Raw genomic sequence first — 16,714 nt, 5'->3', positions numbered from 1 at the left:
GCGCTATTGACTGAAGGAAACAACCGAAAGTCTCTTACATGTTTCTTTTTTACTTCATTTCTTAACTTCTAACTGATGGTGAACAGTTTCAATCAAAATCACTTCAACTTTGATGCTTGATAACAAAATACTTTATTTAAATAACAATAAATAACACAACTGGAGATCAAATAAATAAATAGATGCAATAAATAAATAAATAAAATCATTATAACTCACGCCTAAGCGTAACGATAATTTGAACATTCTTCAGCACTTACTGAATGAAGATACTGGAGTTGAACCAGCTAGCTTATGCCTGAGTAAACTTCCTTCAGTGCAGACAGTTGTGCAGCAGGTACATTGTAGAACTTGGTCAGTAGTTGAAAGAGATGGTAGTGACTAATTAGGACAGCTTGTTCTGATGTGATAATAGAGATTTGATATTTGTTGTGCTATTATTTGATGAGGCTGAAGTCGAAGAGGTTGCAGGACGTTTACTTCCTGTGGTCTCCCGAGGAGATGTAGCCAATGGCTCGGTTGATAGTGATGGCTCTGATGTGGAAGCCTTTCATCATCTTATTCATCTCCAGCCGGTTGTTGTAGGACTCATTGCCCCACACTTTGGCATCCTGTTACAACAGGAGAGGATAGAGTGTGAATGCAGGACAATAAGGTCTCAGGAAAAGAAACCCCAAATACTCAAGCTCAGTGATCCTAAAGACTGAAAGACAAGGTGTAAATATGGAACAAAGAATATAAAAATACCTTTGAGGGCAGGTTCTCTACGTCCAGCTGCGGAAAGCAGTTCTGTATAAACCGAGGAATATTTAGTTAGTTAGACAAGTACTTCCCAGGAGATTCAAACTATTTCACCTTGAAGTCTCGATGTCTCAATTTTAAAAAAGAAATTACAAGATAAACACACCTCTGTGAGATTCTTTGTGATTTCCACGATTGGGCTCAGAAGTCTAATTTCCTCTGGACCATTTTTGAGAGGACCTGTGAGGTAAGATGCAATCGCTTCGCGATAGTAGAGCAGGTCCTTCTTTATGTTCTTCAGACATTCACTCTGTCAAAACAATGGGAAAACCCCGTTCAGTTTCAGCTACAATACCAACACATGCATATGAATCATAGCTTCTTTTTTTATAGAATATACAGTGTGTCTGACACTGACCTCACTGAAGGAAGAATTTCTTTGTGTCACGCAACCTAAGTTCTGTGCAGGAAAACAAACAGACATTTAAAATCAGCAATGTTTACACTACAGTCATTTGAAGTTGCCCAACCAATTAAAACACAGTGAAAGCTGAGCTGAAATTATGACAGCTGACAGCTGTCCCCATAAACTGTGCTGCTTTGAGAAAAGGCTCACCTGAGTCAGAGTGGGTGCACAGGCCAGTACGGTCTCCCCAGTATTCCTCATCTCAATTTTTTCCGATTGGATACCATCACTCAAATAAATCTGTAATACACAGTAAAGAAATTATTGCTACAGAGTCGAATAATCACGGATAAACGACACAGATACCGAGAAAACAAAGGGAGGAAAATCATGCAAAAATCACACGCTGCTGAGATTTGTACTCACGCTGTCCAGAGCTTTTGAGATTTTCAGCAGGAGCATCTTGTAGAAGTCGGCGCACTGACCGCCGGTCCCCGGGCTCGGTGCGGGCACCGGGAGAGCTTCGGATGTGCGCCAGCTCAGGGACAGCAGCAGCACACAGCTGGCGACGTCTGCAAGGAAAGAGAGAAACAGCCATCAACGCACGAGTCTACACGGGCATTACGACACCCAGCTTGCACGAGCACGCAACAGAGCAATTTAAATAACAGCCTATCTGACTTACATAGTTGAATGTTTGCCATAAGACTGCTGATCAGATAGGGAACTTGGTCAGAGCTTGGTAAATCAGCACTGTTTCAGTCTCCGTATGATGCTGGGGTTTATATACTTAATAGCTGGGGGGGATTCCCTTAACTAAAACTAAAAGCATACATCATTATGTAATTTTTTGTATGGTTGAAAGAAAAACAAAAGATCTCTCTCTCTCTCTCTCTCTCTCTCTCTCTCTTTGATTAATAGTCTTAAATACCCAGCTCTGGGAAAAATTAAAGCGCGATTTATGAGAGCATTTCCTATGTACCAAGGTGTAAAAAAAGTCCACAATGATGAATAGCCTTCTAGTGAGGTAATCGTTGAGATCTTTTTTTATATTAGGGGAAAATAAACAAGGAGTTTGCCGATGTGATTGTTGCAGATTGACAAGAAGCATCTATGAGGGGCACTTTCGATAAACTATATATACTCACAAGCTGGGATTCGTTCAGCATCCATGTCCAGTGCCTTTACTTTCAGACTATATATAGCCCACAGTCCTGGAAGCTGACGACGCCCTACCCACAACATATCAAAGTATAGTCAAGTGACGGCGTTTGCATATTTGCATCAAATCAAAACAACACGGATGGATGACGATGAAGGGAAATTATTTTTTTAAGCAAAATTTTCAGTACATTGAAGCGCATGCACTGCGCAGCCTGTTCTCAGAAAGTGTGCAGTGTTATAAAGATGCAGTGCACGTGTACCATTTTATTCACTGCAGCAGTCTGTGCTTGTGAGGTGCACAGTTATTGATTCCTGCAGACCAGAATAAATCATAAAAAACAGAAATAAAATAACCCAACTGTTGGTAAAAAGGAGCGGCTGATAGTAAACTAATCATAGCAGGGGCCAAACCAACATTGTGGTCTGTGGTGGTAAATTGTCAGTGGACTGTCATTAGGTGAGTAAGCGCCTCATTCACTTGTGGTAATTAATTCCACGGACGTTCTCCCCAACAGATACTACCGGGTGTCCATTCAGGCATGACTAATTACGCATGTTCTTGACCAACTGACTGATAACGTCAATGAAGAGGAGGTGGCATTATTATTATTATTATTTTCCTCGTGTTGAGGAGGAGGTGGTTGTGGTTTATGTCTGCTTTGTTTTCACTCATGCTCAAACTTGGAAAACAATGAGCAATGCCAACCAATCCCCACAGGGCAGGGTAACACAGTAGCCTGGCCAGTACAACACATAGCGCTGTTTATCAAATCTATTAGAGAAATATCGGCTAAAGCTACAGTTTCTTTGCATAAAATATTAAATAATAACATTTAAATTACACAGTGTAGCCGCCTGACAATGTAGTCCCACCAGTATGATACTAAAATGCTGCTAAGGGACAGAGAATAAAATCACTGGATAATAAAAGTCCAAAAAAAGTTTAAAAGAGAAGTTCTTCAGAATGGGTACTTTCTTCTACACTTAGATTATGTTCTATATATATATCAGCTCCTTCTTACTTATAAAGGAACTTTAAATTACCTTTTAACCACTCCAGCAAATGATATGAATACTCCCAGTATCCATGAATGTAGTTCTGAACTGCGTATTTGCAAGTTTTTAAGTTTTGTGTCGTGACACAGTGACTGTAGGTATTATTTACAAGAAGATAATTTTCAGGTGGCGTTTGGATATCAAAGTTAACTGTTAAATAACCCTACTACTTGAAACATTTAATTAAATAAATTCTCTTAAATTGGTTTTACTTTTCCGTGAAAGGAAAGTTAATCTATCCATTTTTATTTATTCATTTTTTTTACATGAAATAACAAAAAAGATGAAACAGACAGATGAGTGTTCATGTTCCGTGAAATGTGTATTTAACCTGTGTTAAATACACATTTCACTGAGGCTAATCCTAACTCTAACCCTGGAAGGTTGTGGATATGATCAAAACCTCCAGAACAACAGTGAAGGTGAGACTGTTTTAATGTCTATTTCATATGTGACAAATTAACTTTTAACTCTTTTTAGATGGTGTCTATGCTATGAGCTATCTTTCTGCTTTCTATCTATCCACAGAGGATCGGAGAATTACACAAGACTCAAAATGAGAGTAACGTGAAATTTTGAAACACACAAAGCACTACTTTTGTTCTCCTCTCTCACTCGTTTTCAGAAACTGCCGTCTACTGTGCTTACCCACTTTTGAAGGGAAGTGCATTCTCTGAAACTGTGGTCATCGTGTGGTTGAGAGGAGTTTCCTGGCCTTTGTCTTTGGACCATCAGACTTAAACTTACCATCACTCACTTTATACAATACAACATATTTTCCAAGTAAAAGCACTGTATTCATTACTAAACCTACAAGTCATATAGAACTATTTCTGTATCCTTTTACCTTTCACTGGACCACAAGTGGCCATTCGTTAAATATTTTAATTCCACAAACTGTCATTTTTCTTGAGAAACAAAAATCCCTGAATGTGACCCAAAAGGGGTTGCCCAAATTGATATGAAGTCCCTTTAAGAGCAGAAACGCAACCCCAATAACACTCGTAGTGAGAACTACGAGTGTCATGATGAGGCAAGACCGAAAAAGGGAGTTGAGTCATACTAAGTGTGATGTGATGTCATATACTCTCACTGCTATTGTGAGGTTTTAGTTCTTGCACTCAAGGAGGAAGCTCAACTGAAAGCGCAATTTCATCTCTATGTTATGCAGCAGCAGCACCAGCAGCAAGTAGAAGTGCACAGCAAACCGCCATATATGAAACAAAGTTTATTCTTTATTTTACATATCTGTACATAAACATTTCTTCCCTCAAATAAAGTATCTGAATACAGTAGGATGAAAACAATATTAACACACTTATTCATTTAAAATGACTCGTGTCAGAAAATCAACATTCACAAAATGTTGAAGAGCAATTAGAGTGAACGTATTACCAAAAAATCTACAACTCCACTACAAGGCAGGCATGTTTTCCTTTTACACTCTTATAGCACCTTCAAACGAACATTTCTCATCAGCTGAAAACGACCATTTGTGCAGAATAAAAACGGGTCGACTCTGAAATACTTTTAAATTACCGTCCAACTTAAAATGGTCTGAAGTTAGTTTTCCATGATTTTTTTTCTCATACAGCGTTGTTTCTTTTTTTCTTCTTCTTTTTTTAAATCTCATGACTGACTTTCTACTAAATTTTTCACTATTATTTTGTTTTGTTTTTTTCTCCACAATTTTTGAGCTTGAACAGTCATAATTTAGTGGTGAATGTAGAAAGTTAAAAAAAGAAACGAGAGCAAAGCGAGGCCGATCACTGCACAGGAAGCTGGGGGACAGAATCCATGACGACACACAATCAGTTGCCTCCTCTCCCAGGAAACAGGACGTGCTACACCGTCCTTTGCGCTGGGAGAAAACCACAGAAGCGAATGAACGAGGGCGGCCTTCTTCTGTGCTGCTGCTACCGCTGAAGTCAGTGAGTTGGACAGAAAGGGAGATGGGGAGGTTCGGGAGCAGACAGGGAAGCAGCGAGGAGCAAAGTACTTAGGACAAGCGGGGAGGGGTTCGGATCGACGCGGGGCAGAGGTGGAATGGCTGGAGGGGGAAAGCTTGTTTGGGAGCAGGGGACTAAGCTTGGCATAGGGAAGCGGATTGTAAGTGAGGGTGGGGAGTGTTAGGGTGGGGGGTGCTTGGGTGGAGGTTGGGGTGGTGGGGGGCATCTTATTTGGATAGGGTTTTCTCAGCCAAATGTTTCTGCTGGCTCTCGGCATGCCTGGAAAGAGAAAAGTTTTATATTATATTTATATTGACACTTAAATGATGAATTAAGTGACTCAACAAATCCAAAGATAAACAAGAGCACTCAAGCAGGGCAACTCCCCCTGAAGAGCGAGGGCCACACTAAAACTTTGTCACAATATGATGAGCCAAGCCTGTTATGACGTTGCAGGGCGTCGTACTAAAAACACAAAGTCTGTTGTATAGCTCTCTCCACGCCCTTTCATACAACAAGTTACTCAAATTGGTTTCTTGACTTTTTTTCATGTCCCCCAAAGCCTAGTATGTTATTGGGGAGTTTGAAGATGATTAATAAAATTTTTTTGCATTTGGTACCACCCTGACAACAAATTGGTATCGATCATCACACCAAATTTAGAAAACTGTGGATGCTAGACCGCTAACAAACAGACAGACAGAAACGGTTACACACAGAGAACAACACCAACAGCTAAAGCTGAATATCTGATCCCCACATGCCCTGGCTAACCTGCTGAGCCCGCCAGAGGTTTTTTCCTTTCAAAGGGAAGTTTCTGTCTCCCCAAGTGCTTGCTCATAAGGGACTGTTAGATCGCTGAGGTTCTTTTTATTAAGTTGAAAAGTTGAAAAGTCTTGACCTCTTAGTATAAAATGTAAAAAACTTCTTTGGTTTAAAAAAAAAGGAAAATCTACTAAAATCTCTTAGGTGCACAGGTGCATTGGGTGGCATGTTCACCTTCACATGCATCACCATTAGTTTTACTTCAGGAGCTACATGCACAGCTGAAAACAGTCCCTTACAAATGGATTACTTACATTTGAGTAATGTTTGCTCAAAGGGGAACTCTGCACATTTAAGACATTAAAGCTTACAAGTGTTTACAATTCTCAGGGAGAACTGCTTCACATGTGATAAGAAGTTGCGCAAAGACTTTTACAGCCACTGAGAGAGCCGTTGAAGTTTGCAAAATCTGCGTATGAACGAATCCCTTGCGTTCTTTTTTATAAGTTAAAAAAATAAATAAATAGTGGGACGTGCAGTGAGTAAATAGTTGAAAAGTGCTTTGCCACCTGGTGAGGTCCTCTATGTCAACCAGCATGGCGTCTTGCTCCATGTGTAGCTCATCCCGAATCAGTAGCAACTGTACGAGCTCCTCGTTGAGACCTGGAGAGATCAATAAGAGGCGGAACAGACACTGACCACAATGATAAAGCATAATTTCATATTCAAACTACTGAAACTAGGGAAACACCACAATTACCACAACTGATCATACCAGTATTCCATTGTGATCCTAACAATAGATACTAAATCTACAAGAAACACTGGAAGTGATCCCCTCAAATTCCCATTATGGGTTCATACCATGGCCACTGAAAACTTTATCAGCAGTCTGACCACACACACTCACGCTGCTCTCGCTGTCTTTAATATCACATGTTACAGCTATTGTCCCTTCAGTGCCAGAAAATATGAAGCATAAACTAAAGATATTTTCAACGGGGAAAGTCTGCTTTGTAAGTAAAAACAAACTCGTGCTTTTGGACTCCTGGGGATTTTTGGAACTTTTTTATGTAAGATGCGAGATTATTCATCCAGCAGTACAGGGATCAATGATGTGTACCGTGCAGTAACAGTAAATGCTCAGGGGAAGCTGTTAACTGGTACAACTCTCTGAAGTGACTAACTTATATATAAAAGTACTTTCACATCCACTAAAAAGGGTAGGGGTCACTATGTATGTGCATGTTTTTCCCCAGTTTATCTCTTGCTCATTTCTGCAAGTGAAAGCAGAGGTCAGCGTGATTCTGTTTGTATTCTGGGAGTGTGGTCAACTCACTTTCAATCTGGGAGTGCAGGTCGTTTACTATAACCTGGAGCTGTCCCACTGTCATGTCTCTCAGGTCTGTGGGCTTCAGGCTCCTTTTCATTAGACACTCGCTGATGTGTGGCATGTGTGGAAGCTGCCAAAATAGACACACAGAGTTATGTAGGGGAGAAAAAACAAGAGCAGAAAACCCTGTTAGACAATGTGTTTTCCCTAATTGGATAGTGAAACCTCACGCTAATAACCAAAGCACAAAATGCACAACTGACTTCTTTACTTTTTAAAAATATTTATATTTGAATGTTTACAGATGACAAACTGATCAAATTAACAGAAAACTGATGCATTTAATATTCCTTAAATCCAACGTGCAAAAAGCTGCATAAAGGCTGTGACTGCAGCTCATGATCCCGAGCCTTTAAACCACACAGACCTAGAAACAAATTGCCCTTCACACCCTCACGCCACTGGAAAGTGGCTCGTCCTCATCGTCTTATATTTTACGTTTATACGTTTTATCGCTGTAACGCCAAGTGTATCATATTTGATACGTCAGTTTTCGAGACCTCTACATCATCAGTGATTTTTTTTAACCCCCTTATATGTTTATGTCAGTTTAAAGAAACGAATGCCGAATGTAGCGAAAACTCATATATTCAAATTGATATTCATTTTTTTTATTTCAAATTTTTCAGAGGCTTCAATAAACGTTCCAGTTTTTTTAAAAACAAATGTGATTTTTCTGGCAATTATCTCGTGGTTCAGGCTTTAAAGGGTTAATTATATTTCTATGGTAAAACATGGTAAATGCTGTACATGTTTTCAGTTCCTCACCGCAGCTTTTCTACACATTTATTTCCTCGACAGAAACCGAAGGACTGGTTGTTTTGTGAACACAGAAATTGCTCTCCAGCAATTTGCTCATTTGCTCTGTTTTCAAATACTTAACGCATAACTTTAATAACTTTTTGACAGCAGCAATAAACTATAAACTTAAGAATTACCAGCTCGCTATATTTTAAGGCTTTTAATGTTTAGACGTGTTTTCTTTTTCTTGACTTAAAGTACAGTATGAACACTGAATAGGTAATAGCTCTGTAAGTATTTACCCAAACACACATGAAATACATTATGTACCCCATAGAATTAAAGCTGGTATTTTATAACTTATAGAAGTATATCATTTAACTTATGTAACTTCAATTTCAACATAAACTCCAATGAGTTTTATTAAATCACCAAAGATTATAAATTCAGTTTTACTGAGTTTATTGTAACTTCACTGTGGAAGCTTGTTTCTGCCACTGAAAAATAACCAGAAAAATCAATTTTCAGTTCAATATCTCAAAATTTCAATGGATTTTCTCAATTTTTTTTAGATATTTACTCTGAACGTTGATTTGAAATTTTGAGTTAATAATGCAACATTTTGACTTCTGGATGACAACGAATGCTCGTTTTGTTTTCCAGTTGCAAAAACCCCTGAATCCAATCAGTAATCCTTAAGTGTTTGTGTCAAATGATTTAACTCTTGCAACAAAACAGACTCTGTACTATCCGAACCTGAACAAGTTCTGAATTATGTTTCATTGAATCTCTATTTTAAACTTCAGACATTGGCAGATTTCATTCAATCTTATGACTATTTGATCTGTCATTCACTGCTCCCAGACTCTTAAATCTGACATCTGAGCCTGATTAGATTTGCACTTTTTTTGTATTCAAAAAACAACCTTAAGAAAAACAAACGTGAACCCGGTTAAACCCACACTGTCAGGAATTATCAGCAGAATAAGGGCAGTGAAACTGAATCCGAGTGGGAAATAAAAGAGTCAGCTGTTTTGCCTGAATGCTTTCTGTTTGCATTCTGCAAAAGGAATGAATGCATCCCAGGCTCCTGCTTCCCTGGTGAAACAAAAGGATATATTTCCTTTTCCTTTGTTTTTCCTTTGAGCGGCAGTAAAGGTGGGGGATTTCAAGTAGGCGCTACTGTTTGTTCACAAACATGTTGACAGCACCTTATACAAGTCCACAGCACATGAACTCGGTGTCTCTGTGGGTTGCTGTCTCTCCAGCAGGGGCCAACAGTGAGACCACTGAATTATTTTTATTTCACAGAGTCATCTCATGTCTAATTTACATTTATATCACCTCTCTTTTCTTGGAACCTTTTGATGCTGCAGGTTAGCAAGAAATCACAGTCGGTTGCACCTGTAGTGCAAACATCGAACACGTAATCAAAGACGAGTGACGAGAAAGAGATGAGAAATTAGATATTTAAACTCTCCCTTCACTATTACTTTTAACATGCTAGAATCTGTGTAGCATTTTAGTGCATGTATATATATGTTTTAAACTTTTTTAGGCTTTTTTCTGCTGGTTTTGTGTATATCAGAATCTCCTTGCACTAGCACCGGTTCCTTCAGATGCAATAAAGCACTAAAGCATCACGTGTGCTTAGTGAGGCTCACCTGGGCGGATCATTTCCTCTCTGTCTCTGCCTCTCTTAACAATCTGTCTCAACCAGTCTGCATTCTTTATCTTTGCATCCAGCGCCCGTTTCCTCGGTCGTGGCCCACTTTCACCTCCAGCCTCAGTGGAGATAAACGCGAAGAGAAAGCACTCATGCTCTCTTTTCGTAAGGGGTGCGTGGGCTCGCTCTTCTTGGTAGTCTCATTTCACTTTCACATTACTACCAGAGCAAGTATATATGAGGCTGTCATGCGTCAGTTTCAGTTTCGGGAAATTGGCTATGTACAAGAAGGTCACTTGAGAGTGACATAAGGAGAAATGTGATGTCAGCATGCGTGGGCCATGGGAAAAGCTTGAGACTGGTATTAGTCCTGACTCAACTTCTGAGTTTCTGTGGTAGACTGACCGTACTGCTAATTGTCATCTGAATATTCAAAACCAGAAAGATAATTTCCAGTGATGACTCGGTGTCATATTGAGGAGCTGTAAAGCTTTGTGAATGAAGTCAAGAAAGAAACTAGAGGCTTTACAGTGGGAACAAATTATTGCCCCCATTTCCCTCTTACTCATTTTCTCACTTTCTCTCAGTGATTCTGCTTGAAATTTTAGGACGACTCTCTAACCAGCAGACAGACGTTTCGGTGTAATCTCACTGCACAGGCCACAGCTTCCGTTCTTTTCTCTTGCCCAGCGGCAGGTCTGGCCACTTCATCAGAAACTTCATCACTTACTTTTAGCGTATCATTTCTGTTGTTTATCCAGTAGTATTTTCAGTTGGTAATGAAGTATTAGCATCTGGTATTAGCTATAAACGCAGTAGCTTTAGCTCATATTTGAAATCTTTATGGATTATCTTTAATTTTTTATTCAACCTGTTACCTGTAGGTATATATTAAAACTCTTCGTATATATTTTAACTGTTTGTTAGTAATGTAGCTTTAGCTTTATTAGCTTTAACTAATATTTCACCTGTTTATCTTTAGTTTATCCACACAGAGCTAAAGAAGGATAATGATTTAGCAATTAACTATTTCACCTGTTTATCCTTAGAGTTTTAGTGCTACTTTAATTTAATACCTTGAGTCATTTCTTTTTCAGCCTTTCTGTTGTACACCTGCTTTATGCCAAGCTTTAGCTGTGGGAGAAATGATCTATTTAGATCTACAATACTTTGGGAAACACAGGAGTTCACGGTCGACTTAATGGCTGCAAGTTGCTCGAGTCGTGGGGGTGCAAAACAAATCCAAATCATCACAGTATGAGGTGTTTGTGCTGATTGTGTTGATTTGCAGTGTTTGGACTTTCCCAAATGTAGTGCTGTGGCCAAATATCTGTCCAAGGGACACTGTTCCACATGTCTTGTGGTTCGTTCAGTTGTAATTTTGCAAACATAATCCATGCTGTCCTGGTTTTTTTTGTTTGTTTGTTTATGATTGATGGGGCTTTTTCTGTATAATTGCAGAGTCTTTACCTTACAAAATAAAACGCCTTGAGGCGACTGCTGTTGTGATTTGGAGCTATATAAATGAAACTGAACTGAAAAAGTGCATTTCCCTTTTTTTTTTTTTAAGACAGAAGAGCCTTGCTGCCCAAAACCCTTCCAAATAAGCCGTACTTGTTCAGTGTTTTTCCTGATTTTGTTGTGATGAACTTTAACATTTATTATGCTAACTGACTGAGTTTGAGCTGTGGCTTTGGGGGTTTTACAGTTTCTCAGCATTGCACAGTCTGACCTTGGGGTGAATTTCCTGGGACATCCACTCTTGAGACGACTGACTACTGCCTTCAGTATTTTCCACTTGTGAATAATCTTTCTTAGAATGATGCATGGTCATTCCTTATGTCTTTCCTCCTTGGCATTTCTCTAACCTACACCTGAAACTTCACAGATTTGTTCACACGTGCTGATGACGTTAATCACATGCACCTTGCTGCTGCTTACACTTTTAATTCCTATGGAAGCATTAAGGGTGTTCTTACGTTTTCACACACACTGCTTTGGCATGTTGGCTCAGTTTTATATTAAATACATAATGACACAGTGTAACATGTCATGGTTTGTTCACCTGAGGTATTTACCTAAATTTAAGAACTGCTAAGGACCAGATTATTTTTAATATGTAAAACCTTAGAATTTAAACAGGGTGTAGTTCATTCTGACTTCCTCTGTCTCAGCTCACTAAGATAAGCATTACACTAATTTGTAATGATATCTTAAAGGACGTCTTTTTTAAAACAAATTATAATTTTATACTTTTCAAATTAGTTGAGGCCTGCAGATGAACCACTTGTGGTAAAAGCGCTCTTAGCTGGGAATCACCGTTCACCACTTTACATTTGTAATGAACGCAGTTTAACAGATCTCTGGTGTTGCGGAGAAGGCGGGCAGCTGTAGCCTTAAAACATTTTAAAATTCACTGCGGGTCGTGTCCGCGTGTGACGGTGATGTCTTCTGACTGCTGAGCACTGCTACATCCCTGAACACCAAAGTCGATGCTTTCTGGCATATGAATTATAGATGGAGCCGGGCGAGTTGCCCTTCTCGTTTCTGAATAAGTAAAAAAGTTCTGACTTCAAGTGCGCGTGGAAACAAAGTGTGCATCTGTGACACCGTGGATGTGTGAGTGTCCCTTGGCGTGTGTGCTCCGGAGGAGGCAGCGGGGCAGACATAAATGAATGAAATAATGATGAGCAGGGCTGTCGTCACCTTCCTCTCTTTAAGAAGAGGAGAGGAAACAGAGGAGGGGTGGGTGGGCTTTGACTGGTATTTGTTTCCATTACATCCCAGCGTAAGCCGTGTCAGAAAAGTGCCACTGAGAGAGAGCATGTAGAAGGCTACAAGACGCGTCTTCCCCTGATTATTAGCAAACAGTAAAAGTGTCAGTCCTCAGGGACATCACCTAAACTGCTCATTTTTCACTTTCTCCAGGCTTTCACTCTTGGATAAATAAAATTATTTATGGCCTAGACATACTCTAAACCTTCTCTGAGCAAAAGTAGAAAAGCTTCTAAGTAACTAAGGTTGTTCACATGAGCTTCACGAGCTTCTTTCAGCTGCTACTTTAGTTAAAAAGGGTCACTCCAGCATGTATAGTGTCTTAAACAGTCTATCTTACAGTTTACATGAGTCAGAAGTCAGCTGTTAGATCCATACACTGTTACAAGTGGTCTTTTTAGTCCTGTAATAATAATATTTATGATGTTTTGGCCACTTTGGACCCCAGAAGAGAAAATGTAAATTACACTGACAACATCATCACCCTGATTTTTAAAAAACTAATTAATTTTAATCAAGAAAGTTTAAGTCTAATAATAATTGTGTAGCGCTTAATCACCACTCCGTCATGCCAGTCCGTTTAAAATGACTTGTGAAAGGTCAAAGATTGTATGAGTAACACACAAAAAAAGGAAATAAATGAATAAACAGCTAAACAGACAGCCTCAGATTTCTGGAACTGACCAGGTCAGCCACTGGTGACTTTTTGCGGTTCTGTTTTTCAACCTCCACCTGCATCTTGGCCATGGGCTTGGCCATAGCCAGGGCCAGTTTAGCCTCTGCCTGCAGCTTCTTCTGTCGACTCAAGAAGTCCATGTCCTCCAGAGACTCCGAGTCGTCCTCTGTGGTGTCCCTGTCCGAGTAGGAAGAACTCTGTTTGGACTGCAGGGAGGAGGAAGGTAGGGAGTAGGTAAAATGGGAATTGGATAATTGAAGGAGAGAGGAGACACAATTGGAAGTTAGAGGGAAAATAACGTATGGATCACACAAGAAAGAGGAAGTAATAAGGAGTTAACGCTCATGACTTCTTGGCATTTTGGTATGCAGATTTTAACACTGATGAGAGTGTCATTATGCACATGGGTGCGACACAAGGCTCAAATTTGATCTTTCTCCCTCTCATTTTGTTAAGTATGTCTCAGTGTGATAACAGGTTATTGCAGCCAGTCATCCGTGGCCTCAGCGAGCACCTACCAAATTGCTTTTCCTTGGAACTGTGAACTGGTGAACAGCGCAGAAAACACGAGCACAGAAATTCATAAAGGTGCTAAACTGCCAGTTATCTCTCTGATTCATATTGAACACACTATCCCTCCCACTAATCTGCTTTCATTCTTATTATTTCTTGATTTTCCGTTGATACAATCAAATCTTTACACTTTGCTACTTTCACATCATCATTAATAAACATCGCATAGTGATATCAGGATTTAAGTCCTTTTTTTTTCTTCTCCATTTTTGAATTTTGGCACGGGCTTCAGCGGTGGACGTGTGGGAATCGGTGCATACCATAGGGGACAGAGGTGTGTCCAGGCTAGTCTCCGTCTTGCTGTCGTCTACATCGCTGTCCTTATCGCTGCCACTATCGTTGACAAAACAGATTTGTAGGTTCATCCCACTCTGCAGCCTGAAAGAGAGGCGTGAAAACACAGAGAAAAACAATATTAGCACAAAGCGGGCGTTAAGTTGGTTCACTTGTTAGTTGATTCTGCAGTGACTGACGCAGACTTGGAGCAACACCAAAATGAACACTGATGCACAGCTGCTCTTACAGAGAGTGCTGCGAGTGTAGGAGAGCAAACACAAACTTTGATGTGCTAAAACACAGAAATACAGGAATAGGAAAGAAGATCCCAATAGAAACAAGTGCCCTTCATGAGCAGAGAAAAGTGCCAGCTGAAGATAAAATTAAAGAGAGCTCTTGTTTTTAATCATCTCCCCTTTGCATCGATCCAGGTGGCCTCAGATAGGTCTGCTGCAATCTGCCTGGACCAGAGGGGGTGTATTTGTGCCATGGAAGAACAGAATGTCGCAAGGTGTAGCTCCATCCCACTGTGGATGCTTAATTCAATAGAGTAATTACAAACAGAGGTGATTGATTACATAGCATAGATCCAATCAGTCCCAATAAAAATAGGACCTGAGTGGCTGGTTGGTTTTTTGAGTGAGAGAAGGAGAATCAAAACACTCTCTGAATTGCACAGACCACTAAAGTGACTTTTTGACAACCAGGAGACGATACACTGAAGTTCAGCAATAAACAGTGTAGGGCCTGGCTGATATATGTATATATATATAGTGCTTGGCAATATAAATCTGGCTCAGACATATTAGCATTGGTTAATATATCAGCTGACAATTAGCACTGAATAGAAAGAGATGGAAATGCCCGAGACGTGTGTCATAAGATGTAAACAGTCTTTTGGTACTCCAATATGAAAAATTCATAAATGTACTAAGCTCCTCATTTCAGGGTTTTCTCGAGAACATCATGTTAATGTCAAACTGATGAGTGCATCTTATTTTGCACAATACTGCCCTTTGACGATTAACCACAAATAATGAGAAATCCACTTGATTCGAATCACGGGGATACGATGAGCACTGCAGTTCCAGTAAGGTACAAGTAGGAGGTTGTGTGTGTATGTGTGTGTGTTTCTGTGCATACACACGTTGGTATTTTCTTGGGAAGTGAAAAACCACAAGGTCTGACTATATGACAATGACAGTAAAGAGAACTTGATAGATATACATTTTAATTCAGCGCACTTTCACATTTAGAGAATTATGTGACCGCATAACACCCTCCCCTCCACACACACACTTCAAAATAAAACAACAAACAAACGAACAACAAACCGCACACACACAATCAAACACTTTCCAAGTGTTAGTCACATGCTTATACGAGAGATGTCAGCTGTGTTACCTTGAGGACAAACTGGGTTTGCCACTCTTGCTACAGCTGGTGTAGATGCCCGGCCCATCATCGAAGAAACTGCCCAGGGCCAACTTCTGCCTGATAGACTCCCGCTCATTCTTCTGGGCCTGCAACAGTAAAATAACAGGATTTGGTTACTTTTTGTGATCTTTTTGATGACTGATATTGCAGTTTCGAAATTAGGCCAAGTGTCTTCCCCTTTAGTAAGCTTCATCCCGCAGGACATGCACAGATAGAAAGCAGTGCCACCCTGATCACTTTCTGACTGTACAAACCAAAGATGCAAGCATATCTATAGCAGCATCTGTCTTAGCCAACTTTGATACAAAGCATGGTGTAGGCTGATTTACTAAAAAACAACAACCTGTTTTTGAAATATTAGATCTTCAGAAGTTGACAGTACCAGGATTCACCAGGAGGTGGTACTGTTGATTCAGAGAACAACACTTGATATCTCAGACAACGTGCAAGAGTTTATATAGGATAAACCCCTGAGAAATTACTCTAATGCACATTTCATGCATAATTAAAGGTGCAAGAAATTCCAAACAACACAGTTTCAGAGTTTCTCTTGTCTTGCCTCTTCCCGTAGCTCAGGACAGCTTCAGCACGGGTGGTGCTCATACAAAATCGCACCAGCTACCCATCTCGCCTCTGTTGATAACAGGTGAACATAGCAGGCAGAGATGCACGCTACTAGTGACCCACTTAAACTGTGGCGTCACATTTTTGAAGGACAAGCTCTGCAGAATTTTTTGCAGGTTGTTTGATACACAGTTGCCCCAAACACTGCAGTGCTTAAACGTCCTTCTCTCAAATGGGAGTCTGGGGACCTGAAGGGAGGGAAAGGTTTACAAAACAAAGCTTTACATGATTTGAGGTTAAATCAACTATTTGGTTTGTGCACAGCAAAGCTATCCATAATGATGACATATTAACGTCTTATGGGAACCAGGGTACTGTGCTAAGATATATATCATGTAACTGCTACATTCCTGCTCTGTCTGTAGTCTCTCTCTTTCCCATATTTCTGGCCTGTATTTCTGTCTTAGAAAAGGCAAATTGGCAAAAAGGAGAGCGTAAGATTGAGGTGAGAATGTGCTAAGCAGGAAAGAGA

At 39.9% G+C, this 16,714-nt stretch overlaps 2 protein-coding genes across 8 annotated transcripts in view; both read right to left on the bottom strand.

Annotated features, from left to right (window-relative positions):
* Positions 1 to 165: 165 nt before the first annotated feature.
* il12a (interleukin 12a) lies at positions 166 to 4,462 on the bottom strand. Its single transcript, XM_040009378.1, has 7 exons — positions 2,296 to 4,462; positions 1,574 to 1,719; positions 1,358 to 1,447; positions 1,160 to 1,201; positions 908 to 1,051; positions 748 to 789; positions 166 to 611 (listed from the first exon to the last, which is right to left on the bottom strand). Exons 1-7 carry the CDS (start codon positions 2,390 to 2,392, stop codon positions 477 to 479), a joined length of 696 nt encoding a protein of 231 aa, XP_039865312.1. The 5' UTR covers positions 2,393 to 4,462; the 3' UTR covers positions 166 to 476.
* A 120-nt stretch (positions 4,463 to 4,582) lies between these two features.
* The window catches only part of schip1 (schwannomin interacting protein 1), a 225,294-nt gene continuing 213,162 nt past the window's right edge, over positions 4,583 to 16,714 (bottom strand). For all 7 annotated transcript variants that reach the window (XM_040009278.1, XM_040009284.1, XM_040009280.1 and 4 more), the window contains 6 exons: positions 15,586 to 15,704; positions 14,166 to 14,283; positions 13,341 to 13,538; positions 7,421 to 7,544; positions 6,651 to 6,744; positions 4,583 to 5,595 (listed from right to left, as the gene is read on the bottom strand). In XM_040009278.1, coding sequence (XP_039865212.1) covers positions 5,544 to 5,595; positions 6,651 to 6,744; positions 7,421 to 7,544; positions 13,341 to 13,538; positions 14,166 to 14,283; positions 15,586 to 15,704 — 705 coding nt within the window. In that variant the 3' untranslated portion in view covers positions 4,583 to 5,543. The remainder of the gene's footprint in view (positions 5,596 to 6,650; positions 6,745 to 7,420; positions 7,545 to 13,340; positions 13,539 to 14,165; positions 14,284 to 15,585; positions 15,705 to 16,714) is intronic.

This window comes from Simochromis diagramma, unplaced genomic scaffold (genome assembly GCF_900408965.1).
Source record: "Simochromis diagramma unplaced genomic scaffold, fSimDia1.1 OVJJ01000344.1, whole genome shotgun sequence".
NCBI lineage: Eukaryota > Metazoa > Chordata > Actinopteri > Cichliformes > Cichlidae > Simochromis > Simochromis diagramma.
Note: the sequence above shows the minus strand (reverse complement) of the source record. Positions and strands in the feature narration are given on the sequence as shown.